The 25745-nt window shown below is 50.8% G+C and overlaps 1 protein-coding gene across 5 annotated transcripts in view; it reads right to left on the bottom strand.

Moving 5' to 3' along the window:
- Positions 1-8638: 8638 nt before the first annotated feature.
- Positions 8639-25745, bottom strand: part of MGAT3 (beta-1,4-mannosyl-glycoprotein 4-beta-N-acetylglucosaminyltransferase) — a 30704-nt gene continuing 13597 nt past the window's right edge. For 4 of the 5 annotated variants that reach the window (XM_052789411.1, XM_052789410.1, XM_052789412.1 and 1 more), the window contains exon 2: positions 8639-15354. In XM_052789411.1, the coding sequence (XP_052645371.1) occupies positions 13845-15353 (1509 nt within the window). In that variant the 5' untranslated portion in view covers position 15354 and the 3' untranslated portion in view covers positions 8639-13844. Of the gene's footprint in view, positions 15355-16375; positions 16569-25745 lie in introns of those variants that run through there. The other variant, XM_052789407.1, reaches the window with a different exon arrangement.

The raw sequence follows: 25745 nt of genomic DNA, 5'->3' as shown, positions 1-25745 counted from the left end.
TCGTAGAGCGAGACTTCGCCGAGGGGACGGTGACGCAGCGCCGTCTCCCCCTACCGGCGCGGCGCCGCACCCGACGCCTAGTACGGCGCGCGGGGAGGGGGGGGGAGACACTCTGCGCCGCCCGCCCGCGCAGGGAGGCTGCCCCCTGCCGGCGGGGAGGGGCACCGCCGCTCCCAGTTGCTCCCAGTTGGGACTGGGACGGGGCTAGGCCGGGCCCGGTGCTGGTCTGGTTTGAGGAGGCCGTGCCCCTTCGAGGGGGTGATGAGCCGGCTTCCTCAGGCGGGGGGGGGCGGGGGGGGCCGGGGACACGCTGAAAGTGTTGCAAATATTCTGGTAAAGAAATCAAAATTTCATCACATAGAAGAGTTAGGTTTGATTAAGAAGTAAAATTGTGAAGCAGAATGTATAGGATTGTTAAGTTTGAAATGTAGCCATAGAAACTTTAGGACCTGTGTGATGTGTGACTGTAGGAACCTTAATATTGTTAAAGTTTGAAATACCTAACCCTAGATACCTCACCAGCAAGTTACTGGTTTTACTATGTTTTGTTTCAAGAAACTAAGGAAACTGTCACGGACACCAGTTTGCTGCTTGGAAACCCCCTCACCCCTCCCATCTCGATTTCAGTATTGAAGATTCCAATCAGTAGAGCTAAGTGTAACTGACCAATGATTGTTTTTAAATAAGACTATTGATAAGGTTATATAACCAAAGGACCAATCATTATAAAGGTTAAATTTAAGAGCGAGCATAGTATGCATTTTTATGTAAAGAAACTTATATAACAATGACCTGACAGAAAAAGTCTATAAAAACTGATGCATTTTGATACTAGGCTGGACACACCTTTGGAAGAGCGATCCCCCGTGTCCCCAGCGCTGCAATAAACGAAGTGCCTGCTTCTTAACTTCACATTGGCGCTAAGGAGTTTTATTCCGGATTTCGGTAACAAAAGAGCTGTGGGGAAGGGCTGAGGGCAAGTGGGACCCCCCCCACCAGTGCAGCCTGGAGGGACCCAGGCTGCTCCGCTTCCCAACTGGGCTTGAGCGGTCACCATGGCGGAGAGAGGAGTCTTCCCTTCCCCCTCAGACTTGCAGCTGCCCCGGAGGCTGGGGTGGGCACCCGCGCCGAAGCCACGTTGGGACACAGGGCTCGCTCCACCCTGGAAGGTCTCGTTAGCAGCCCGGGCTTCATGTGCTGTGGTGAAACCGGCTGGGTTGTCGGCGGCTCCATGTGCGGGCAAGTGTGCTCCCCACGGCCCAAAACAGCCGGAGCACCAATAGGTATTTCCTTTTGTCATTCTGGCTTTGACGGGCCTAAATGCCATCATGCTTTGTGTGAGAAAGGGGAGAGTTCAGCACGCTGCAGCAAGTCGACATCCACAGCACAGGCTGTCACGGTCATCGCCGGCTGTGCGTGCTGGCTGCCTAGGGTGATGTGGGGGTAAATGGAGAAGGTTTCTTTGGTGCTTCAGGGTAGGCAGAGAGCAGTGGGTTCGTGCTGCGTGTCTGAAGGCACCTCGGACTACCTTGGTGATGCTTTTTACAGAATAACTTATCAAATTCAAGCTCCTTATCTTTATCTCCAAGGAACCTCAGGGCCTCATCTGGAAGTCTAAAGGGCTCTAGGAGAATGGCAGTAGCTGGCAGCCTCTCTGGGGTCTGCCTGAGGAGATGGAAGGAGCGTCCCGAAGCCAGGACCTTCCACCCCTCTGTCCAGGTGCAAATCCCCCTTTTCCATTCTTGCCTTCTCTGCTGTATGCCTACTCTGGGGACTAATTATTCCTCCTTAGCCATCTCCTCCTCCCCAGATCCTACCAAAATGTAAAACATAACTGCATATGCTGTGCCTCCCCTGGGGGAGAGGGTGAGAGAAAGAGCAAACCGTGTGTGACAGAGGAGAGCCACATCACTTCACACACTTCTCAGCGACACCAGATATGACAGCGATAGAATTGAACAGGAAGAAAACCAGAAGCTCTGGACTGGCTCGCTCCCTGCCAGTCTCCTCTTGTTCATTTCCTTTCCGAGATAAACAACCCCAATCATTTTGATCTCTCTTTGTGAGCAATTTTACCATGCCCCTAATCAGCCCTTTCTGAGAAAGACTTACTTGAACTGCAGACAGTATTCCCAGAGAGGCCGTGCTAGTGATTTACATAATAGCATTATCATATTTTCCATATTATTCTCCCTTTCTTCCTTCTGCATGCTAATATTTTGTGTGTGATTTTTTTTTTTTAACCTGCAGCTACTCACAGAGCCAGGGTTTGTGTGACATCCAGATCCTTTCCTGAGTTGCTAGAGACTGTTTGGAGCTTTGTAATTCTTATGTGCAATTTGTTTTCTCTTTTCTGACTTTGCACGTGCCCAGTTAAACCTTCGCAAATGCGTGGTGTTGCCCATTTGCCACATTTGCGTTTTACTTACAGTCCTTTCTGATCTCCTCAAGAGTCAATAGCTTTGAGTCATCTCTTAAAAATGTTTGGTATATTGTTCATCTTTGTTTCCAGATCATCAGTTCATGTACTAAGCTATCCAGGACCTCGGAGGCAGCGTTCGTATTCCCTACCCTTAACCTTCTGCCAGAATGAAAATGGATCTTTGAACCTTCCTCCCTCCTCCTCGGGTTGTTGATCCACAGAAATACTTTACTCCTCACAACAGGGCTCTGTCACCTCTGGGCAGGTGCGCTGATGAGCCCAGTCCCTGAAACTCTCAAGTCCGGATCAAAACTTGCGCAGCTACGTGCGGCAGACCCCTGATGCGCTACGAATGGGATCTGCCAGATCAGGCTGCGCGACGGCGGGCTTTCCTTGCCGCCCTCCCGCCATGGCAGCCAAGGACTGCGGGCCTCCATAAGTGCCCCCTCCCCAGCCTGGCCCCCTTGGGTTGTGCCTGTTTTAGTGTTTCTCTCTGTTTTTCCACCCCCCCAGGCCGGCCGCCAGCTCCCGGGCCCCTCGCCAGCAGCTGTGTGTGCATGTTGTGAACTCTTCCAGCCACGCCACGCAGCGTGCCTCCAAACTGCCCCGGCCCCTCCGGGGAGGCCACTCAGGGTACCCACTGCCTGATGTGGGTTCCCCACGTCCACACTGTGCAGGCACGGGTTTTCAACCTGCCCCTTCTCTCTTGCAAAGAGAAGGGTGAGCGCAACGGCAGAGCAACGCGTGACCGACGCCATCCCAGCTGCCGTGCGAGTGCCGGACCTCTAGTGATGTGCCAGGATTTGTCAACTTGAACTCTGCCTTGAGGCAGTGAAGCAAAATCCCCCTTCTCTCTAGTGTTTCCCAAGCTGGCCGGCTCCTCTGCTGATCTGCCGCACGCAGCCACACAAGTGGGGACCTTCCCAGCACCCCCAAAGACTTGTGCTGCCCTGATGGCATGCTGGCCCTGGCGCCCCGTAGCCCGCAGAGCCCTGTTGCCTGGTGGCTTCTTTGCCCGTGGACCAACTGGGAATGGGGTGCCCCCCGTGACTCCAGCCTGTGTCCCTGCAAGAAAGGGAATTTACTTGCCCCAACAGGGTGAGCTGCAGGTGGAGAGGAGGGAGCACACCTTAGCTGTGCGCCTGGAGAACAGTAACGACCTTTGTTTCCCCAAATGACGAAGTAAGCTTGTGAAATGTCAAAGGCAGCATGGGTGATGGGGCACAATAACCCATGCTGCTACCCGGGATAAGGCACAGAATCCCCCCTGTTCCCTGGGAGTCTCCGGAGCCGCCACCACTCTGCCGCTCTTCTCATGCTTGCAGCCGGTCCTCCCACTCAAGTAGCCACTGCCCTGGGCTCTGATGGCCACCAAAAGCAGCACACTGCTGCCTCTGAGGCCAGCTTGCAGCCTCTGCTCCTGGCAGTCAAGTGCCATCCCCAGGGCTTCCCATCGCCCATTTTGCAAGGGCAGGACCATTCCCAGCCAGGGAGACATCCCTGTGCTGCCCGCCACCAGCCAGCAAACCCCCCCTGGACAGAGGGAGGTGAACGTGACCCGTAGAGCTGCAAATGGCATCTTGGAGGGGCTCTGCAGGGTCAGGAAAAAAACCTGCACTTGGAAACAGAAGGCTGGGCTCTTACAGGAGCCAGAAAACAATGCCAAAACACGAGAGGGAAGATGGGCAGTGACCCACCAATGCCATCAGAACCTGGGCTTAATATCCTTAATATCTTTTAGTAAATGGACCTTGCAAGAGGCCTTTTGGCAGTCTAACTCCGTTCAACAGCTCTCTCTTTCATTGCAGCCCTATTTCTTTACTTTTCTTGAATAATCGCAAGGATTAATGGCATTTGGGCTCCTGCTTTCTGGCTGCGATGAGCCGTGAGGGGCAGAGGGCCAAGGGTAGCGCAGGTGGCTTCTTTCCCTGAACCCCCAGCAGCTTTGACGTTGAGCGCACGTGGGAAAGAAGACAGGTGCCGAGGGAGGAGAGACCGCTGGTAAGCAGCTGCCTTTCAAGGGCCATTCCTGATTTACAGCTGAGACCCGGATTTGAGAAACAGAGAGTAACTATCCGCGCTGGGGAGCCACACTCAGGGTATGTTTTTGCCAGGGGGAAGGAAAGGAAAGGTTCCCAGCCCCGCTGCTGCTGAAGTGGGGTTTTTCAGCTCCCCAACCTCCAGCCCTGCAGCCCGGGGGGCTGCAAACACTGGCAGTGGCGAGTGGTCTCCCGTGCGATGCAGAGCGGCCGCCGCTGCAAGGTCCTGCACCAATGGTCACTGAGGAAGCTCCGTTTTATTACCTAACAAATTGAAAATGCTGCTGTAGTATTTTTGCAATTGGTCCATGCGCACCTTCATTCTCAGCATGGCTCGTGTTTCTTCAGGCAAATTTCCCTGTGGCTGGGTTTCTTGGGGACTTTTTTCTTTTTTTATTCCCTGGTTAGTAAGTCCCCCCCCCCCCCCCCCCGATTTGTCACTTTGCACCAGCTGCGTGCTGCAGAAGGTTTCCAGAGCCATTCAGAGACCCTGCTTTTGTGAGCGCTGTTATCCTTGCAATTTCGCATCACTCTGACAGCCTCGTGGGCTTTCTGCAGTAGAAGTGTCTGCGGAGAGCTGAGAGCTTGCAGCTGGTGGCATCAGTCCCCCCGAGCAGGGCTGCACACACTGACCCCAGGCTTTTTGTACTCCTCCGCCCGCTGCATGCTGCGGTGAGGTCCTCCCAGCATGAACATGGGATTTCGGTTTGTGCAAGGGGCGTCTGGACTGCCAGCGTCGTGTGGGGTTCGGTCCTGTGTACATATATACAACCCGAGAAGGGCAGAGCTGCTATATCCTGCTGCTTCTCTTCTTTTTCTAGTTAAAGGCACCTATTGCACATCTTGTCCTATTAAGTCACGGGTCCTTAGATAGATTTATTTCTGTCCCACTTGGGGAAATGTGTCTGGGTTTGGTTTTGCAGTAGTTCGACATTCACTTCTGGGTAGCAGTTTGAGTCAAATGCTTTGAAAACACTGGGAACCAAACACAAGTGGGTAGATGTTTTCTACATTCTTTTATTTTTGCGTGTATGCCTGGTTCTTAGTAAGTGTCTGAGGGGAAAAAAAAAAAAAAAAAGATATGACTGAAGATTTGTTGCTCTGTCTTTGGAAAAGGTCCACACTGTAGAACAGGGCTAAAATGCCAGGAAAGAGTTTGCTGCATAGAGGCAGGCATATAATATTTGATTTTATACATTCTCTGGGTAACATATTTTCTGTAATTTGAGATCCTGGAGAAGACATTTTAGATCTTATTCAGTACAGCTTGCTTGCTCTTCTTCTCAGTTTTCCTTATTTTTAGAAAGGTGAAGTGTGGTTCCCAAATTAAATCGTTACTGGGATGGACTTCAGCCAAGAGGATCCATGGTTCAAGCCGTAAGGCACAGGAAACATAAGAGTAAGACAATGGAGTTTTATTTTGTGTTTCATTTGGCAGGGCGAGGAGAGATACGGCCTTGAAAGATTTGTGTCCTTACATAGCTATAATGTATTTCAAAAGAGAGTTAGGACTATTTTCTCTTCTCGCTTTGCTTAAAAAAAAAAAAAGCACACCCAGAAACGCTGGAAACGCCAGGATTGCCAAATTTTCCTTAATTCAAAGTAAGGGTTTGTGTTTGGGGTTCTCAGAGATGCTTACAGTAACGTCCCAAACATTAGCTGAAGTGGGCTGATCCTTTACCCTTTTGCTGACGTGCTTGTCCCTGCAGCAGCTACAAAGGCAAAGCTTGCAGCAGCCTGGCCCCAAGCCAGGCTCCTCTCCCCAGCGTCCATGGGTTATATCCCTTATGTCAGCCTCTCACTTCAGTGACCCAGAACCCTTTCTCCAGTTGGGACGGTTTTGCATGGCTCCTCTGAGGCTGTTTTGCAGCAACAGAGCAAAGCCCTGCAAAGCTTGCTCCCAGGTGAAGGTTTGACATGGCTGGGGTATGAGTGTGCCTGTGAGCCACAGAAACACATGCCACTGCCAGGAGCAAGAATATGCCTCCCTTCTGCCATGGCTGCAGCCAAATCCTTTCCGTCGCAATGCTCTGGAAAGCAGGGCAGCCGGCACCTGCAGCTGGGGGGCACATGAGCATGAAGCCATTTGCTGGTGACGCTCTCCAGGGCTGGGGTGACTCCCTCCCTGGCTGCTCCACGGGCTGCTTGCCGGCCAGCTGAGACCTCACTGCTTCCCCAGCTGAGCCGCTAAAGCAGTGGGATTTCAAAAAAATAATATAAAATTGGACTCATAATTAAAAATTAACCGTCCCTGCTAGAGAGCATATTAAGCTGTGCCCTTACACAGGGAACAAATGTATCTGAGCAACAAAAACAAACAGCCAGCAAGCCAGGCTCTTGATATACCCTTTCCAGCTTTCTAAAAGATGCTGTAAGTTTATATTGAAGTCACTTTGTTTCCAAGCACCCTGCTGCAGGCCTCGATTGGGAATCAGCCAGAGCCAGCCCCTCCGCGAGCCAGAGACGGAGGGTCTGCCACAGCCTTGGTCCCCACCAAGCAGTGTTGCACGGCACCCGCGATGAGCCCTGGACATCCCCGACATACAGTGAGAACTTGGAAGAAACAGCTTATTTCCAGGCGGGTCATGCCACAGCCCCTCCATAGCTCATCTCCCCACATAACACCTGTTGGGGTGCTAAAATTCTGCAAAACACACAGGATTTACTTGGCGCCGGATGGTTTGCACGCTCCTGGTTCAATATGGTGCTTAAGACTCCGTATCCATACCCAGGATGCACGCTGCGCGCATCAAGATCCCTTCCAATGCCTTGAGGGACACTCTGAGAGTTGGTATATAAGGCTCATGTGGAGTTGCGTGCCCCCCCGTGCTCGGCTGACCGTCAGTGCTGCTTCTGAAAATGGGGGTCTCCACCGCAGACTGGTTTGCAGAAGAATCAACCCCTCGCTCACAGAGGCACTTCGAGCTCCTGCAGCAGAAGCTTGTGCTTTCCAGGGAAAAAGGTCCTATGTTCCATCAATGCCTTCTTTTAAAACCTCGCAAGAAACTGAAGAAGTGCTGTTTACATTACTTCTTAAAATAATATAAATGTCAGTAAAAGATTTCGTGTTGGAGGCAAGAAAAATAACATGGGAGAACCTTTGACTCATTTCTTAAACTGTCTCGCTAAATTGCCATTGGCCTAAGCTTATCTACTTATCTTCCCCTCTTGAAAAACTGAAAGTTCAGGCATTCTGGTGATTCATCTATTTTTAGATTATCCCCTATTCGGGCACAAAAATACAGCGATCACTAAGAATGCTAAAAATTCTTAATAGAAAATTTTAATTGTTAATTTTGAGTGGCATGTTTATTCCAGGCCCTTTGTGCCAGAGACAGAGGCAGCAGGAAGGCATTAAACAATGCACAACGCAAGTCTCCAGTTTGATGGAGACCCTTCCACAAGAGGAGAACTGAAAACATTAGACTGATGTAGAAGGGAGAAAGAAGAGGGTATGTGCTGGATCTAATGATTATAAGGAAACTAACCTGTGATGTTTACAGTCACTATCTCTAAGCGGGACCAGGAATGAACCTGAAGCCCAGGACACTTAAAAAGGTAAAAAGCAAAATAGCTGTAGATGGCACAAGAGCTTGCGAAAGGCCCTTGCCAAAGGCACTGCTGAAACCAGATGCTTAGGAGGATTCAGAGCAGGACTGGGCTTTGATACTGAGTAATGGGAACAGCCAAAATTACATTAGACAGGTTTAAAAATAAGCTAAAACAAGGAGGTCACGTTCTCTCGTGCACCGTGCCTAAAGTGAGCCACCAGAGAGATATTTCTGCAGTGGGGAGGTTTAATTTGGGGCTCCAGGGTTTCCATGGCTTTACTTGAAAAAGTGGATTCATCCAAGGGAGGGAAGATGGTGACATGGGACACTTTCATGAGCAGTGATGCTGGTTCCCACATCCATCAGGTCTTCTGAGAGCCACTTGGCAGCCATCATTCCCCACTTGTGCCTTTACATGCTCATACTCACCTAACGTGCAGAAGATTAGGTCTGATCTGGGTCCACAAAATCAGGAATCATTCCCCAAACCAGTCAGGCTTCCCCCCAGTCTCCCTTCTCAGGAACACGGTCCTGCCAAGGTGGGAAGCAACTTCCCTCACTCAATTTTCCAGCAGCCCCTCTGCCAGGCGATCCAAAATAAAAGCTGCCACACACACACATACCCCTTGGTTTCCTTTCATACTTTGTAAATTTTTTTATTTTTATTATTATCTCCTCCTTTTAAGCATCCCTTTAAGGGTGAAATGAAATCCAACCATTTACAGAGAAAATGATTTCAGAATGTACATTTGATTTATCCTTACAAAAGTTCATTATTACTTGCTGTTTATAAATTACAGAGTGGAAAGGAGCTTTGCAGACACTCTTTATTTTTTCTTTTTTTTTATTTTAGGCAAGTCCACGCATTCTTTTGCCGAAGCAGAGTGTTCTGGGGCCACCCCAGGGGCAACACCACCAGCAGGTCCAGGTGGACCCCAGGCTCGTAAGTGCTGCTGGACCACCTTCAGGATGATACTGCATCATCATCCGCACAGGAAGGAAAAAAACAGTGGTTTGAATTCTTAGTCTCAGAGTATTTCAGATCCCTTGTTAAGCCATTATCTGTAGTCCTCAAAGTTTTAAATGTCAGTGTATTGCATTAGAAACAGCTCTCCTTTCTTCGTGCTGGATCCGAGCCCCTCCTGCCACCCCCCTTACCTCCAGCTCCCCCTCTCTTTCCATAGTAAGAGCGAGTTTGTCCAATGTCTCAGAAATCAGAAGGGAGGTTTTTTGGGGGGTGGGGAGAACACAACAATGGAGGGATTCAGGATCCATTCTCCCACTCACTTCCCTCCTTTCTCGCCAAGGTTTGAGGGCAGTGAAGCCAGGATGAGCCATCCCTTCCCTCTTCACCACCAGTGTTCACTAATTGGACCAGGAGTGACCCTGGACATGTGTCTTCACAGTGCAGAGGCATAGCAGCCACAGACATTCCTGGCAAGAGCTTGGAGACAGGGACAGAGCCTGGGGGATGGTTTGGGAAAGGAAAAGCCACTACCATCCCACAAGGATATACCAAGGGGGGCGGAGGGGAACAAATACCCGTTCTGCTCTGACACTCTGCCTCCTTCCCAATTCGTACGTTATCCAGAGGCCACAAGGTCCCCTCGTTTACCTGCCACAGAGACATGAAGAACAGGCTGGCCTCAGCTCCACGACAGCAAACACCTCAGCAGGACACAGGGATCAGAGAAAGCAACGGCAAGAGTGGACTTGAGCGTGTTGTCCTTCTTACCAACCACACAGGCACAAAACCACCCCATCTTTTCTGTCCCTCACTTGAGTACAGCATTACCCCCAGTCCTCCGGAGGGGCAAAGACAGCCGACCTGCCCTGTTCCCTCTGCTTTAGCAAGCTCACTTGCTGCAGGTCCACCAAAGGCCATATCCTTCCCTTCACTTGGGGTGAAGGAGGAAGATGAGTTCCCCAGTCCAAAGCCATGCATGGGCACACAATCCCTTTTTTAGGTGGGAAGCACAAAGAAAGGCAAGAACAGACACGGGCAGACAGAAAGAGAAGAGCAAGGCTTGGGGATGCCACACACTGCTTCACCTACTACCTGGCCCTCCTTTGCACCCGTTAATTTGAAGGTGGAAAGGTTCTGGGGAAGAAAAAGCACAGAGCTGAAGAAGGCTGCAGAGAAAGGCCGGCGATGCTTTCCCTCCCTCCACCAGACAGCTTTGCTCCCAGAGAGGCAGCGAGCACACGGCTTCGCTGCTCACGGCTGCAACAACCAACAGACATCAGGCTCTGGTGGTCTGATTCCAGTTCCAACCCAGGGGCAGGACAGGTTTTTTTAGTCCTCCCCTTCTCAAACCTCTGGTTCAGACAAGATCAAAGAGCCTCAAAGCTCACTTCAAGAGTTCAGCATTGGGAAATGAGAATCTCATACACAGCTGCCTCCCCCTTTGCCTCTCTCACCACCCCCCGCACCCACATGCTTTTGGGTTCCCTCTTGCGAAGGTTGGCTGGGAGGTTTGGCTGTCCCTGCTCTGCGCTGGCTGTGGAGGTCCTGGCACAGCAGTACAGGCAAGGCTGGACAGAGGGCAAGCCACCTCCTTGGGAAATCACTGTGCAAAAGTCAGCTTGCTAGTCCCTGTCTCCTCCAGGGACAAGAAGGAAGATTTTTAATGACAAGAACTCTAGCTCCCTAAGGATAATAAACACAGGGTTAGCCAGACAAATTAGACACAAACATTGACTGGTTTGGCCTTAAATCAAAAAATGTTTAAATGATTCTTGAGAAACAAAAAAGAATGCATTTCATCTGTAAAGCCCCTTCCTCCCACCACAACAGAAGTCTGTTTTAAATTTAATTTCCGAAGAATAAGGAAGTGAGTAAGTCCAGGAGGACAGGGCCAGAGCCCTGCAGAAAAGCCCCAGCGCTGCTATTCCAGCAGGACCTTCTCCTCCTGCCTAAGGGGGCAGAAGGGAAAGGCAATTCAGAGGGAGAGGCGGAGAATGATGGAGCAAATAATGGAGGAGAGGGGAGAGAAGGCAACAGGCTGTACTTCAGGAACAGGAGATCCAGATACTGCAGCTGTGGGATTATCTGAAACTCCCAAGAGACAAGGGCCATATCTCAGCGATGAAAACGTGACTTGCAGTGCACTAAAAATCCCCAAGGACACCCATGCACGGGAAGGGCTGGTATCAGAGGAGAGGCTGCTCCCACTGTAGAAGATGAGGTACAGCCCCAGCACACGTGCACTTTAGCCCCTGCTTCACGGGGCTCCGGTGCTGCCAAAGCACCCATGCAAAGACTGACTTGTTTTTCTCTCCTGCCTTCAGCAAGGCCTGGCACTGGGCTTGTGTTGTTGTCACTGAGATAAGGCAAAGCCAAAGGACTGAGAGTAGATCTCAGGCTCCCTTCCAAGAGTGAAAATGAGAAATCATTTCTTCCTTCCATGCTTTTCTGCTACTGAATCCCACAAGCTAACACACCTGCTCTCCTCTGGCTGCCCCTGGGGAAAGCATGTTCCCCTCGTGCTGCAGCCTCAGTGCTACTGCTCTCATCTTCCTCAGCACAGCGTCCTCCTTTCTCAGCTGGGTCCCCATTTCTCTGTAATCTCTCTACACAAGACTCCCTCCTGCTGCATCAAATCTGCCTACCAAAGCTTCTCCCTCCACTCAGTTCCCAAAGAGGCTTTTCTACATGTGGGGAAGACAGCAGCAGTGAGAACAGCGATTTAAAAAACAAACAAAACCAACCAAAATAAGAGGGTCTTTCAGTTCTTCTAAGCAGGCATTATGGCACATGAGATGTGGAAGGAGCTAAGATGAACTCCATCTCAGTTTGATCAGAAAAAGATGTTCATCTTCATTCTGTTCCAGTCTCAGTCTTATTAGGCAATTAAGTTATTTTTGTTGATGTTTTTCACTTCTCTAGAGAGGGAAATAGGACGGGAAATGAGAGAGATACAGAGATAGGAATAAGGTACAAGGGTGGGAATGGGCTGGACAACACAGGAGTATGGAGCCCTGATGGAGTGAGTTAACAGCAATGGAAACCCTCCTGCTTCAGCACAGCTGGCCTGATGTCAGGGTCACTCCTCCTTATGCCAACATTTTCCTCCTCCTCCACACAATCCTCACTTCTCTGCCTGGAACATGAGGCAGCCTTTCCACTGCAAGGCTAACAGAGCAAGTTCATCATGTTTTTTACCCTCTGCCCGCTACAGCCCAGGCTCCAGGCACCCGGTCAAGCCATCTGCTAAGGAAGGGTGGTACGGGTGGAGACATGGATCTGTCTCCTCAGTGAGCTGAATCAATCCAATCCAACGACAGGCCAGATCCTGACTACGCATCACTGGCAAACTCTGAGCAGACACTGGCCCAACCAGCTGCAACTAGTGTCCTCCTAGATCCCCTCTCCTCTGCATGGTCTTGTCTGCATGGCCCAGGCTGCATGTGTGGGCTGCACACGCTCTCTGGATCGCATAATGGTCCCCAAACAGTCTCTTGGCCCCAGGGGGAGTCTGCCCATGGCCCGTTTCTCCACAAGCTCCCTCAGGCCCTAAGAGCAGACAGATGGATCCTGTGCCTTGACAAGCTTTGTGTTTCCCCACAACACCCATTGCTGACTCAGAGCTTTGCCCTTCTCCTCTCCCTCTTACCCCACGGCAAGAAGGAATAGCCAGCACGTGTAAGCAGGTACCCTGCAACAGGCACAGCCCGCAGGGTTGCAGAGGCAGCCAGAAAGGCACACAACAGTCCCACATGTGTAGCACTGCTATGCAGACCCAACGCTCTCCTTGGCCCTCTCCTATGAATTCCCCCAAAAGTCATCCATGCCGAGACAGAGATCACAGCTTCTGGATCCCACCATTTCCTGAAAGCACACGCACCCAAACCCAACTATGTCCCCTTCCCCCCCAATACTGGTAACAAACTCCCACGTGCATACCAAAACCATGCATGTTAGCACTCATGCACATAGGAAACCATGCACTTGTAAACATACACTCCCACCATCTGATTAAGTCCCCTGCAGCTTATCCCAGCCCCAACAGAAGCACATACTGCAGGGAAGATGCTTCAGTTTCTATGGGCCAAGCCAGTGCAGTGTTGCGGGGGCAGGGGTGAAAAAAGAGTTAAAAAAAATAAAATAAAAAATCAACTTTCTCCTCTGCCTGTTCCAGGACTGGTAGAGCATCAGGCCAAGACACAGCCCAGGACAGATGCATTAAGCCTGCAGGAGGAGGCTGCATCTTGGGGAAAACACCTTGGAAGCAAAGGATTTCCCTTCCCCAAAATACTCTTTGAATATAGAGGTATACAAAAAAATAAACGCATACTGAGATGCTTTTGCACATTCACTCATCCAAAAAATGCCTGTGACACACATCTGCACACGTGACCACTCGCATCAGTTTGTGCCTGCTGACTCACACGCTCGCTGAATAGCCCAGGCTCGCATCTGTGCTTGCTCCAATCCACAAAGGACGAGGGTGGACAGGAACAGCTGCCCTCTCTCCCCATGGGACCCTCCCAGCCTCCCCCGGAGGAAAATCTGCCAGCTGGCTGCAGGGATTCTCTCCAGCCAGCAGGAGAGGTCGAGGAGATGCAGGGAAAGTCTTTATGCTACTGCCAGAGCAGGTCCCAACATCTCTCCTCCTCCCGCCCTTCACACGACTGAGGAATTCGTGTCCCCAGGGTCACCCTGGGATGAAGGGAAGAAGAGAAGGAAGGGAGAGAGGGCAGAGACCTCAGAGAAATGGCACACCCCACCCAGAACCAAAGAAAGCAAAAAAAAAGAAAGGAACAGACAAAAACACCCGACTCTTTCCCTTTGTTGTGAAGTTCTGAATTCCCACGCGAGCCCCAGTGGCCTCACCCAGCGCTCTCCACTTTTCGGTAGGGGTTCTCCAACAAGTAGCGGAACCGCTGGTAGTTCTTGAGCAGGTACTTGGGAGCGTACATCTGCTCCTTGGGGTCAGCGGGGGGATACTCCTGCGTAGTACCATCGAACCAGCCACCAGTCCGGATCAGCTCCCGGATATAATTGAGGTCTCGTTTATCCTCGTAGTCACCCCAGCGGGGAAAGTCCCCGTTCTGGGCCGACACCAGTTTGAAGTAGATCCCCTCTGGGGTGAAACACCAGGAGCAGTGCCAGCCAGCAAAGTGGAGGGGGCTGCCCAGCGACCACTGCACCAGGATGTGTCCCGTGCTGTTCTCATACTGCCGAAAGCCAGGCATGGTGTAGTACTCGCGGCGCCGCAGACGGATCCCGTCAGTAGCATAGACGGCCTGGAGCATTCCCATGGTGCAGCCCGAGACCACCTCCAAGGTGCCTGGTTGCTTCCAGAAGAATCCGTAGAGCGACTTGCGCATGTGAAAGGCGAAGGGCTCCGTCCAGCCGTCGTAGAGCTTGAGGAAGAGCACGCCATCGCGGGCCGGGATCTCATCGGCATCGTCGATGATGAAGACGTCGTCTGGGCGCAGGTTGCGGAGGCGAGAGACGCCATCCCGGGTGAGAAAGGTGCGCAGGTAATCGTCAGCAATCCAGCCATCCTGGCGGCCGCCGGGGGGAAAGTGGTCCAGGAAGACGTAGAGCACCTTGTGGCGGATGTAGTTGAAGGAGCCGTTGAGGAGCATCTCGCGGAACTTGAGGGGCCGCGGCTCTCCATAGGCCGTGAAGTTCGACTCGCACACCACGAAGGCGTCCACCACATCTCCCAGCTCGTGGAAGCGGACGTCCAGCAGGTCAAACTCATGGTTGACGTTGATAGCGTTGATGACTCGCCGAGGGATCTCCCGTGGCACGAGGCGGTCCTTGGTGGGCAGGTTGGAGTACTGGACCACAGTGGGGACCCCGCAGCTGGGGCCGTGCCAGCCCGGCAAGCACACGCACTCCACCCACTTGCGCCGCTTTGTCCCACCGGCACTCAGCGGCTTGCGAGCCGACCGCCCCGAGGCTGCGCCATCTGCTCGTTCCTCTGGCCGCCCTCCCACGGGTGGCTTCTCCAACACCTTGGTGCCTGGTTTAAAGCAAACGCCGCCGGCTTTGGTACGGACAAAATATTCTGTTGTGTCTTCCGGCAGCACAAACTCGACTTTGTGCAGCTCTTCGCTGGCTCTGCTGGGAGGCAGGGGCTGGAGCAAGGGGGAGTGGGAGTACAGGGGTGTGCGGAGAAACTCTGCACCCCCTGGCTCAGGGCTGACCTGAGGTGTGACGGGGGCATTGTTCCAGAAGAAGCTGGAGACGAGGTTGGGACTAAGCGAAGCCAGCTCCCGGGGGAAGGTGACATAGGAAAGGGCCTTGAGGAAGTGCAAGAAGGAGATGAGGCAGAGACCAGCCATGCAGAGAGTCAGAAAGAGCTTATGGCGTCTCATCTTCATCCTGTGGAAAAGCCATGAAAAGGAAAGTCACATTCAATAGTTACTGAGGTGCAAAAAGTTTACTACTAGTAGAAAGACAGGTTGGGGATGGCAGAAAACTGGTCCAAATTCCACATGCATCTTTTGAGACTTGAATCCAGGAACTACTCCCCCCACCCCCTGCCACCTTCAAGTCTTATAAACTCACAAAGACAAGAAAGGTACTGGCGAACAGGGTAGAAAGACGGGAAATCCAGAGTAGCAGAAACTCAAGAGTGCTTGGCAGATTTGTCCCTATTCATTGATGGAAACAAAATGAACGTAGGCTTTCTCAGGCACTGCATCACCAGAGGGTTGGGGGAAGATGAAGAGAGAGCAGAGAGCAGGAGGGACGAGATGGAGTAGGGGGTATACGGTTGAAATATGACTGGTGTAAGAGAGGCAGTTTTAAAGGACCAAGATCATTAGCCAGGCTGCCAGAGCCAGAAAACACCTATGCTCCCCAGATCTGTTTAATGTTTACTCAACACACGCCCTAAACCCCACCCTTGTTCCTAAGAAATACTACCCAAGTTCACATGGGGAACTGGAGAAAAAAAAAAAAAAAAAATTAAGATTCTGTCGCTTTTACTCTTCTCCCATCCTTCTCAAGTCCACTGTATCTCCAAATACCACCCCTTGCTTTTCGTTTTCTGTGGACCAGACGCTGAGGATTTTTTGGATCTGGATCAAGGTGGCTAAAATAAACACCTAGCTGTCTCCACTGGTAATACTGTGCCATCATGACGGATCCAAGTCAAGCCAGCAAGAAATCAGCAGTGCAGAGCCCTTCCCTCCAAATGACACGAAATATTGCCTTCATCCTCTCCCTACACCACCTCCCCTCCTCCAGCCCAAGCAGGGAGCACAGAGCTGCTGTCAGGCAGAGAAGTGATCGAAGACTACAATCCAGAAAAAGGACAAAGGAGAAAAAAAAAAAAAAAAAAAGAAGAAAACTAAGCTCACCCAATGCTTCACCAAGGAAAAGGAGAAAAGGCGCTCACCTTCTGCTGTTTAGAGAAGAGAAGGTTGGGGCGAAGGTGGGCAGGGGAACAAGGTCGTCCAAAAGCCCTTTACAAGGCAGAGGCTGTCCTCTCCTCCCTGGAGCACGAAACCCTCTGTGCAGCAGCCGGCAAAGAGGCAAAGACCCCCCCGAGCCCCACGCACACCGCTGTGCCCCGTCCACAACACGTTCCCTGCAGCAGCTCTCCGCCCCGGTGCCGTTCTCCTTCCAGGGGGAAAGTTCTCCAGCGGCACCGCACACCCCATGCCATCGCTGATAAACCCTCCGCCCGGCGCACAATGGTGCCAGCGATGCCTTCGCAGGAGGCAGTCCCCCCCTCCTGGGGGGCACAGGGGGGAGCCCCCCCATGCCACCGGCCCCCCAAGAGGGGCTGTCCCCCTCCCCTGGGGCTCCTCACAGCTGACACATATCGCGGTATGGGAGCAGACGGAAGAAGCACCCAGACCGCTGCCACCGCTTCAGAGGGTATTAAGTAAAAATACTGCAAAGCATGTTTACTGATTAACTTGGAGAGAATTTAATACTAAAGTGAAAACCCATAAAGCATTTAGACAGATGGCAACTGCCCAAATGAAAATGTATCTGCCTCTCTACAGATGGCTCCGATACCGACTTCAGGAGAAGGGTTGTCCACGGTTATACCTTACAGCTCAGCAAAAAGCATTTCTGGACATTTTGTGGTCACCTTTTTACTGACAAACACTGTCCACTGATGTCATCCCCCACGCTTGGGCAGCAGCGTGAGGAGTCCCACACCAGGCTCTGAAGAGGGGAACTGAGAGACTGAAGCTGGCAGAAAAGTTACAGCATTGCCATGGGAGGGGAAAAAAAAAAAACCCACAAAAAAAAAAAAGAGAGATAGTTTGATCCTATTTGTTAATGTTTATTACAGTTTTTTATATACTTTGACACGACACAAATCAGCAGAGGGGCAGGGTCCTGGCTTTGCACACGCCCAGGAGGCCATCTTGTCAGGCGGGCTGGGAAGGAGAAAATGGCGGCTCTCCTCAGGGGGGACCACACCAGGGCAGGCCCCGACCTCCTGCACCCACCTGCCGGAGCTCCACAGCCCGAACTCACACGCCTGGTCACGGCCCAGCTGGTGGGAGGCCATCTTTGTGGTGGTCCAGCCATGAAGGGGCTGGATGTTCTCCTGTTCAAAGCCGTAAAGGACCATCTTAGGGCTTGCCATCAAGCCTTCTTCATGGGGGCAAAACGAGGGGCTGCAGAAACCCCCAAGAGCATCTCATTGCGTCCAGGGTATTCATTATTTTTCTTAAGGCTCCATTAATGTCTTGCTGGAGCGGCAAGATCACTTGCAAGGTAGAGCAGTATCCAGTGCCTTTTCCTTGCGTGTCACCACTTTTCACTCTGTCTTGAAGCGTGGGGAAGAGAAGGGCACAAGAAAGCCGAAAACACCAAATTAGCAGCAACTGGCTGTCAGGAGAAAAAGTGTTCCTCACTGGTAAATTAGTACAGCTTTCTCTAATCAGGTGTACTGTGCTTTCTCCAAGGCATTACCTCCAGACGTGAAGTTGCTCTCAGCCGCTGAAACCTAGGCGAGATGAACAACTGGCTTGCTCCAATAAGGCCATCCCAATGGCTGCCAGGTAAAGCTGGTTTCAATCCCGTTCCTACAGGACACACAAATGCGGGGCAACCAGCTTCCTCTGGGCCAGCCCAGGACAGAGGGCAGGTGCTGAAGGAGTCCCACAAAGCACATCTCCATCTTCTTCCCAGATGGCTGTGATGCTCTGCATGCCACGGTAAATTCCCAGACAAAAGGTCGTAACTCTTGACATTCAACAAACTGCTTCACTTTCTGCGATGTGGCGTGCCGTGTCAACATAGCAGGACACATGGTTTTAGGAAGTAAAGCATATTTTCCTCATTTGACATTTGCATACATCAATATCTGTCAGGCTCAGCACACAGCTCTGCAGCTCTTCACCCACCGGCAAAACTCAGCCCGTGCACGGCCGCCTTGCCTCCCTGTTATCGCAGTCTGCGCCTGGGAGAGCCGGGCTGGTGCGCACAGCCTTCCCCTGCAGCTCTGCCAAAGCAAGCTGGCCCGGCAGTACCCTCTGCTGTTTCGCTGCCGACATGTCCCAGGAGGCAATTTTCACTGCTCAGTTGCCTTTGTTAGGGAGTGGGAACATGAACCCATTTCCTATACCCTCCTAAAAGGAGGGAAGCAAAGCAGCAAGCTGTGTCCTCTTCAAAATCTCTTCCCTGGGAACCACCTCCATTCTCACATGCCAGGGATTCCTCTGCCAGGGAGTGGAGAGCGCTCGCGCACCCTTGGGTGGGCTGAGATGCTAAAAACCATCAGTCACTTATCCCTTCGCATATCCTCTGATCAGCACTGCAGTGAAAGACATGTCTGAGTGGTAGCTAATTGGAGACAAAGGCCAGCAGGGGAGGAAGATGTTATTACCCACCTTCCCCAACCAGAACATTTACATGTGGTGGAAATGAGAAAGGAGGTACCAGTCAGGGAGATGCCTCAGCTTGTCATAAAAGAGCCTAGCTGCTCTGTCACAAAGCAGCCATCAGTTACCAGGAACATAGAAAACAGCAAGAAGAGATATTTCCTTTCTGAAAATTTTGAGTGAGGAAGGGAAAAAAAAAAAAAGTCAACTTGATCTCAGGGAGAGTGGGCAAGTTGCTGTCAGGTTAAAAACAACAGCAAGAAAAGCTTTAATGTTCAAGTAGAAGAAAAAGCCAGAAGGAGTATGGACAGTCAGCTCCATTAAGACAAAGCTCTTTAGGGAGCACGCAGTTATAAACCGCTTCAGCAACGTTCAGTCTTGGCAAGACAAGCTGAAAGCTTCTTTTTGTAAGGGATCCCTTTGATATTTCCTTGCTTGAAGTTATGTCTCTACCGTGCAGGGAAAGGGCTTTCAGAGAAGGAGGAAAGCTAGAAGTGGTATGCATATGAGTTATCCCCAGGCACCTGTTACCGGTTTACTTTGCCATTATATCAAGTGACCAGTTGATTTATACCATCCTGAAATCATATCCTGATTTTTCAAGGAGCCAGAGAGAAAGATATGCACTGCTAAGAGCTAGCAGTTCACCAGTCCTAATGTTCTCTTCTGGATGACACTGGCAAAAGGCCATGCAACAGGCGGCTGGATGCACGATACCCCACACTCCATCTCGTTAGGGCACGGGACTCAAGACTCCCTAGACCTCTCCTGTGGTTACAGGAGAAAACCTGCTGTGGAGGAGAAGTCCACAGAGTAGAAGCTTCTGTTTTTCCCCTGATACAGAGATGCTCATCTCCTCTGCCTAAAGTTATCCCATAACACCCATGCAGTAACATATTTGCCCATCACTCAGACACTTCAACACAAAGCAACAATTCAAATTAGAATCGCTTTCACGCAGCAGATTAAAATCCAGCATGACTTCCATCCCCCACTCCACACTGAGGGCCAAACTCTCTCCCTCTGCTCCAGCTAGAGACAAATGAACAGGCTCCACACTTCTGAAGTACTTGGTCTACCTGCCGTCCACAGGGCACAGGAATCACAACATGGATTGGGGTCACAGTACCTCAGCACACTCTAAAAATCTCAAGTTACTTTTGTCCTGCAAACACCCACAGAAGTAAGGAGAAACTACAAAACCTACTATTTGTCTGCAACTGAAATGTGACTAGCTCAGGGACAGCAGGACTGCGCTTTGCGTATGGATAGGAAGAGAAGATTATCCCACAAAGCTGGACGGCGGGGAAAGCGGAAAGAAGCAGGATGTACCAGAAGATAACTAGGGCTCAGCATTTCTCTCATGTGAAGGATGCCGCGGTGTTTTCAGGGACTGCAAGCTAGGAGGGTGTCAGAAGGAAGTTCTGGCAGTCACAGTACAAGGTGGTTTGAATGCAAGCAGGTCCATATCTGCTTCCGTTCAAGTTCCAAGGACGGAATACAACATTCTCCCGCAACCTTCATCAAGAGCTGCTGCCCACAGCGCTAATGCAAACCAGCAATACCTCATGCTATGTGTTTCCTTTGCAGCTTTGAGGCAATTGACCACAAGGTGCCACTGACTTGCTGCCAGCACAACCAGCTGGAGCAAGCCATCCAGCACAGTTACTCTTCAAGTAAGGTCAGGCTAAGGGAGAGCGAGGCTCTGTCCTAAGCATCTTCCCTCCCTTTCAACAGGGAGATGAGCAGAGATATAAGGTGATCACTCTCAACAGAGTGCCACCATAGCATCCATTTGACTTCCAGAGCTGCCACCCACACACCATTAATGGGTGTCATCAAGACAGGAAAAAAACTGGCTGGAGGGGGGGGGGGGGGGGAAGAGACAGCTAAAGGGTGAATCTACACAAGGCTAAGGTGAGGTTGGCCAGGGAAGGGTGAGAGCACAGCTGAGAAACAAAGGCATTGCCTTCCCTTTCCCAGTGAAGGCAGACACCTGACGTACATCATGTCAACCACAAGCCTCCAGATTGTGTGCAAGGCCTTGCTAGACCTCAAGTGACCAGTAGCATCTGTGGTCAAAAAGAAAACGGGTGTCTTCTCCTATGCACTCTTGTAGGAAACCCAAGTGCTCCATGCCAGTAGCTACAATCTGCTGCATACATAAACTAAGATGGATGCAATACAAAGCCTCCAGCTTTTTTAGTACTGTGGCTGCTCACCTCTTCAACTCCTGGAAGCACACTACCTTTGGACTCCACACTTTGCACGGGCTTTCACTGTTTCAGCTGTTCTCTCAAGTGTCTTGTTCTGCTCTTTGGTGGACTAAGCCTTGGTTATTTTAGATGCCACATCTCCAGCCGCAGCGAGATAGCTGTACGCTCTGGGACAAAGCAGCTCTTAGCCCCCCGTACAGAGCACATGGCACGTGGAGATAAAGTGGTCTTTGTTGACAAGATTTTGGCTCAAAACTGATCTTCCAGAAGTCAGCAGAACAGACCAGCATCTGAACACCTTCAGAGTCCATTATGAAACCCTTCACTCGAACAGATTGTTCTTACTGTAATGATAATACTAATAGCAGCATAATTATATAATTCTTCAGCCCCCGGTTTAAAAGAAGATCTGCTCAGAGAAGACTAGAAAACTCTACTGAAATCCAATAACGGCCTGTGAGACGCCAATTTAATTTTATCCAGGAAGTACTTGGACATCACAAGGGTACGGTACTGCATGCTAAAGAAAACTTCAAGCTGGATTTCCAACTCCACTGGAATCTATAAAATATTCTTCTCAGTATCCTTCAGCTGTACTGGGCTCCCTTGTAACTCATCTTTTCTCTCCAGCTAAAGCCAGTCTCACAATGGGAATTTCCACGGCTCCAGAGATGCCTCAGCACACTCCGATCCTTGAGACACTCTCAGAAGCCACAGTTTTAATTTCTTAGCACCACTAGTCCAAGTCTTCTTTCACTTCTCCTATCCTCTTCTCTCTTTCGCTGACGCCTGATATCCTGGAAGGACTCTGCCTCAACCCTGCTTACTGCCTCCTCAAAACATCTGGTTCCACGAAGACTGCTGTGATGGCCCTGTAGATTGCATCACCACTTGGCTCCAAGATCAGGTCTCTCAGGACATCAGAGGGTGAGTTGAGGCATTGCTCATTGCACTCTGCAGTACACCCCCCCACACCCCCCCCAAGGATGCAAGACCTTTCTCCCAGCCAAATACAGTACCACTGCTGCTCACTGCTTCAAGAGTGCAGCGGTTACAGCAGTGCAAAATGGAGTTGGCTAGTTCTTTTGCTTCTTGACTTTGGTATCTTACAGGGAAGGAATGCTCCATCATGAGGTGAGAAATAGGAAAGGAAAAAGGGACAAAACTACATAAAAAAGCAACTTAAGTCCTCAGACAGGCCATGGGGTAATCAAAGTAGTATGCAAGAACTCCCAGCTAGTCTCGGTGTCTTGCAGAGAGGGACAGGACAAAACCATTTTGTCTGAGGATAAAAAGAAAATCACGCTTTCAGAGACCTCAAGTGAGGCATGTGGTAACACAGGCTGTTATTTCATAGGTTCTCTTCTCTCACTCACCACCTTCACAGCTCACCACCCCTCGGTTGTCAGCTGTATGAATTCAAGTTGTCAATTGTATGAAAGTCTGCTTTGTAAAGCCAAATCAGCAGCAGATCTAACCGGGTTAAAAATAAACTTCAAGAAAAGTGCCTAGGCATGGAAACAAGCAGCTGACCAGCAGAAACTTTCAGAATTATTTCACCAGTTCACTTCTCACCAAAACTGTGGTATCATGTAGATACATCCTCAGACACTCAACACTACAGGACTTTCAACCACTGTTTGTCTAACCAAATCTCCAATGAGGCCCCCATTCAACTACCATGAGCTCACTAACTCCTCCCAGCAGCATCAGGAAAGGAGCATATCTCAAGGAGGGATCTGGAAGAAGCAGCAGCAGGCAACTGTTTTTGAAGCACATCCTGGCAGGCAGTCCACATATGCCAAGCAAGTGGAGTACAAGTCACGAATCCCGCAAACAGCACCAAGATGAGCAGTCAAGATCACCCTCAGAGCTGAGGGTCCACGGTTGAAGAGCACACGGCAGACCACGCACATAAACCCTGTGCAAAGGAAAGCAGGAGAATTCCTGGGGACCGTGTAACAGCCCAAGCAACAGGGAGGTGCAGGCTGAACAGCCCAGAGGAAGGCGAGGTGGGTGCCCCATGGGCCCGGAGCGAGGCAGTTAAAGAAGGAAGGAGGCAAGAAGCACTTGATGCCATGGTGATGGGTAGAGTGCACAGACCCACGCAGGCAGGCAGAAACCACGTTGCCTCCAGCTATTTTTGAAGCGGGTTGCAGTTGTTTGTGCATCCCTGGGATAAAAGCTCTCCAAGACGGATCGAGGAGGGGAGTAATTAAACCCCAGGAAGACAATAAATAAAGGGAGGCCATGGAACAGCAGCAAGATCCTAGTGGCCACGGAGAAGAGCTGGCCTTCCATCCCCGCCTTCTTTCCTCCCCCATCACCAACCACTTGGGGTTTGGCAGTGTGCTCACTTTCCCACAGTAGCTGATCTATTACTGTTTGGAAGAGTGTTCCCAGCCTCTTCCTTCCCCTCCTCCCCTCCTTTCAGGCCACAGGGGTCCCTCTTGGCAGCCCCCGGATCCCCCTCTTCTCTGAATGTCTGGTGACCAGCCAATCCCATGCAAAGAGCATTAACCCCTCTTCACTGGGAACAGCCGGAGAAACCTGACTCCATGCTGAGAGGTTTCTCTAGGGTGTCTCTCCCTCCTTCTCTCCTCCCCATCCCCAACCCCCGCTCCTCATTCTCTCGCCTCTTTCCCCTTTCCTTTTATTTCTCAAAAACTAACTCCAGCCCTGGGAGTGTCACGTCTTCCCGAGAATGTTACACGAACCCATGGGAATTTTTCTTGGACCAAGAACAGACCCTTATTTATTTGTCTCTTCTGCCTTTGTTCTTCATTTCCTCTTTCAAGACTTAGGCAAGACCTCGACACAGTGCCGCCTGGATCCCCCGCTGCCACTTCACTTTGTTATTATTTTCGGAAGGAAAGCATTGATAGGCAGAGAGCTCTTCAATGCCTTGCCCCAAGGCAGAAGGGAATCAGCCCGGACTCCCACCTCTGGGGTGGACAAAGGACATGGGCTCAGGGGCTCTGCAGAACACCTCGGGCTCTGGCTTGCAGAGACAACCCCCTGCTTATGTAATCCTTCTGATTGCATCATCACAGCCCCTCAGATTAAATCTGCACAAATCAAATCTTCAGTAACGGCTCTATGCTGGTAACAGGCATATGGTGCCACGAAAAGGGGCAGTTTCCCAGAATGAAATCAAAAGCCTCCTAATGCACTTAACTCAGGGTCACATAAATCTCTCTTCTGCCTCCCACAGACGGCTGGATCTTGTTTACAGGCATTGCAGCAGGCCTGGGTCTCAACAATATGTTTACTTCTTCTGTACAAACATTCCCTTTCACTAAGCAAAGCAGTACCCTGATCTCCAGACTAAACCAAGCAGAAAGAACTGGGAGCAGGTCTATGGGGAAAGAGGAAGAGAGCCAGTCTTCATCAGTGAAATCAAATGCCATCCTGGACATCACACAGGTTTTGGGACCATTTGTCTTCACATTCTTCCCTTAGATTGCCTTATTTCTTGAGAAGGGCAAGGAGGAACTTTGCTTTTAGCCAGTTGCCGACGTCCCTGACAAGAGGTAAAACCATTCGATGAAAGAAGGGGTTTTGTTTCAGGCTGAAGAACCCAAGAACCAGGCCAGGGCCAGGTGGGACAACACAGCTTGTCCAAGGGACATCTGTGATTGTCTGGTCAACTCTTCCCCAAATGCAAAAGCCACAAACTGACACTGTGCAGATTAAAAACAGGGAAGCTGAGCATTTCTGCTTAACAGTACAGTAGACAGAGCAGTTTACTGCCACAATCACTTGATTACAGGCCAAGTTCCTTTGCCTCTCCACCCTCAGCCCTTTCTCTCCCCTTTCAGGTCTTCAGCAACACAAACATTTATGCTGAACTCTGTTTCTGAGAAGTCAGCTGTCACAGCTGGGTCAGAAAGGAAGGAGAGGAGGAAGAGAAAACTAATGTGTAAGCACACCATGAAAACTGGTGTTGAACAAGAAGGATGTGCAATGCAGGGGGGGAGCCACGGTCACGTTGAAGTCGCCAGGACAAGCAGGGCAGGAGCAGGACAGCCCATCTGCACGGTACAGCAACCTGCCACAGTGAGGCAGAGGGCCAAAGGGCATTAAGCTCATACGTAGCTGGGGTGGGTGCTCAGCCCACCCAGCTCATCTTCATGATGGTCCTCTGCTGCAGCAGCCTGTAAAAAACTGCCCCAGTCTCCCTCTGCCCTCAAATGGTTGCTCTTCAGGGTTTAATCACTGAGAAATGATGGGAATTTCAGCTGCACTGTTTGCTGCTCAAGTACCTGATCTTTCAAGTCTTCAGGTCCTGATGATCTCTTGTAAAGTCCAACGGACCGTGTCATGCCAAAGCTAAAAACCACTTTGGCAGGACAAGATGGGCCTTCGGAAAAAAAAAAAAAAATGCTCGCAAGCATCTGAATATTTTAGAGAGCAGTCCCAATGTTCCCTGCCCCAGATCCACAGCCCAGCACTGTAATTGAGTCACGGACCAAATCCAAGCACCAGATTCACTGTCTCCAGCTTGACACCATCCCTTTACTGCAAAGACGAGGCTCTGAACTCAGGAGCCTCTTGCACAGTCCGAAGCCACGGAGATGCTCCACAGTACCACACACCTGAGCGATGTGAAAACCAGAACTGGATTTTCAGGGCAGTTCAGCTGCACAGAGGCATAGGCAAACAAACATGGGCAGAAAGGAAACCCACAGCACTTCCTCAT

The sequence above is a fragment of the Harpia harpyja genome, chromosome 6, assembly GCF_026419915.1.
Source record: "Harpia harpyja isolate bHarHar1 chromosome 6, bHarHar1 primary haplotype, whole genome shotgun sequence".
NCBI lineage: Eukaryota > Metazoa > Chordata > Aves > Accipitriformes > Accipitridae > Harpia > Harpia harpyja.
Note: the sequence above shows the minus strand (reverse complement) of the source record. Positions and strands in the feature narration are given on the sequence as shown.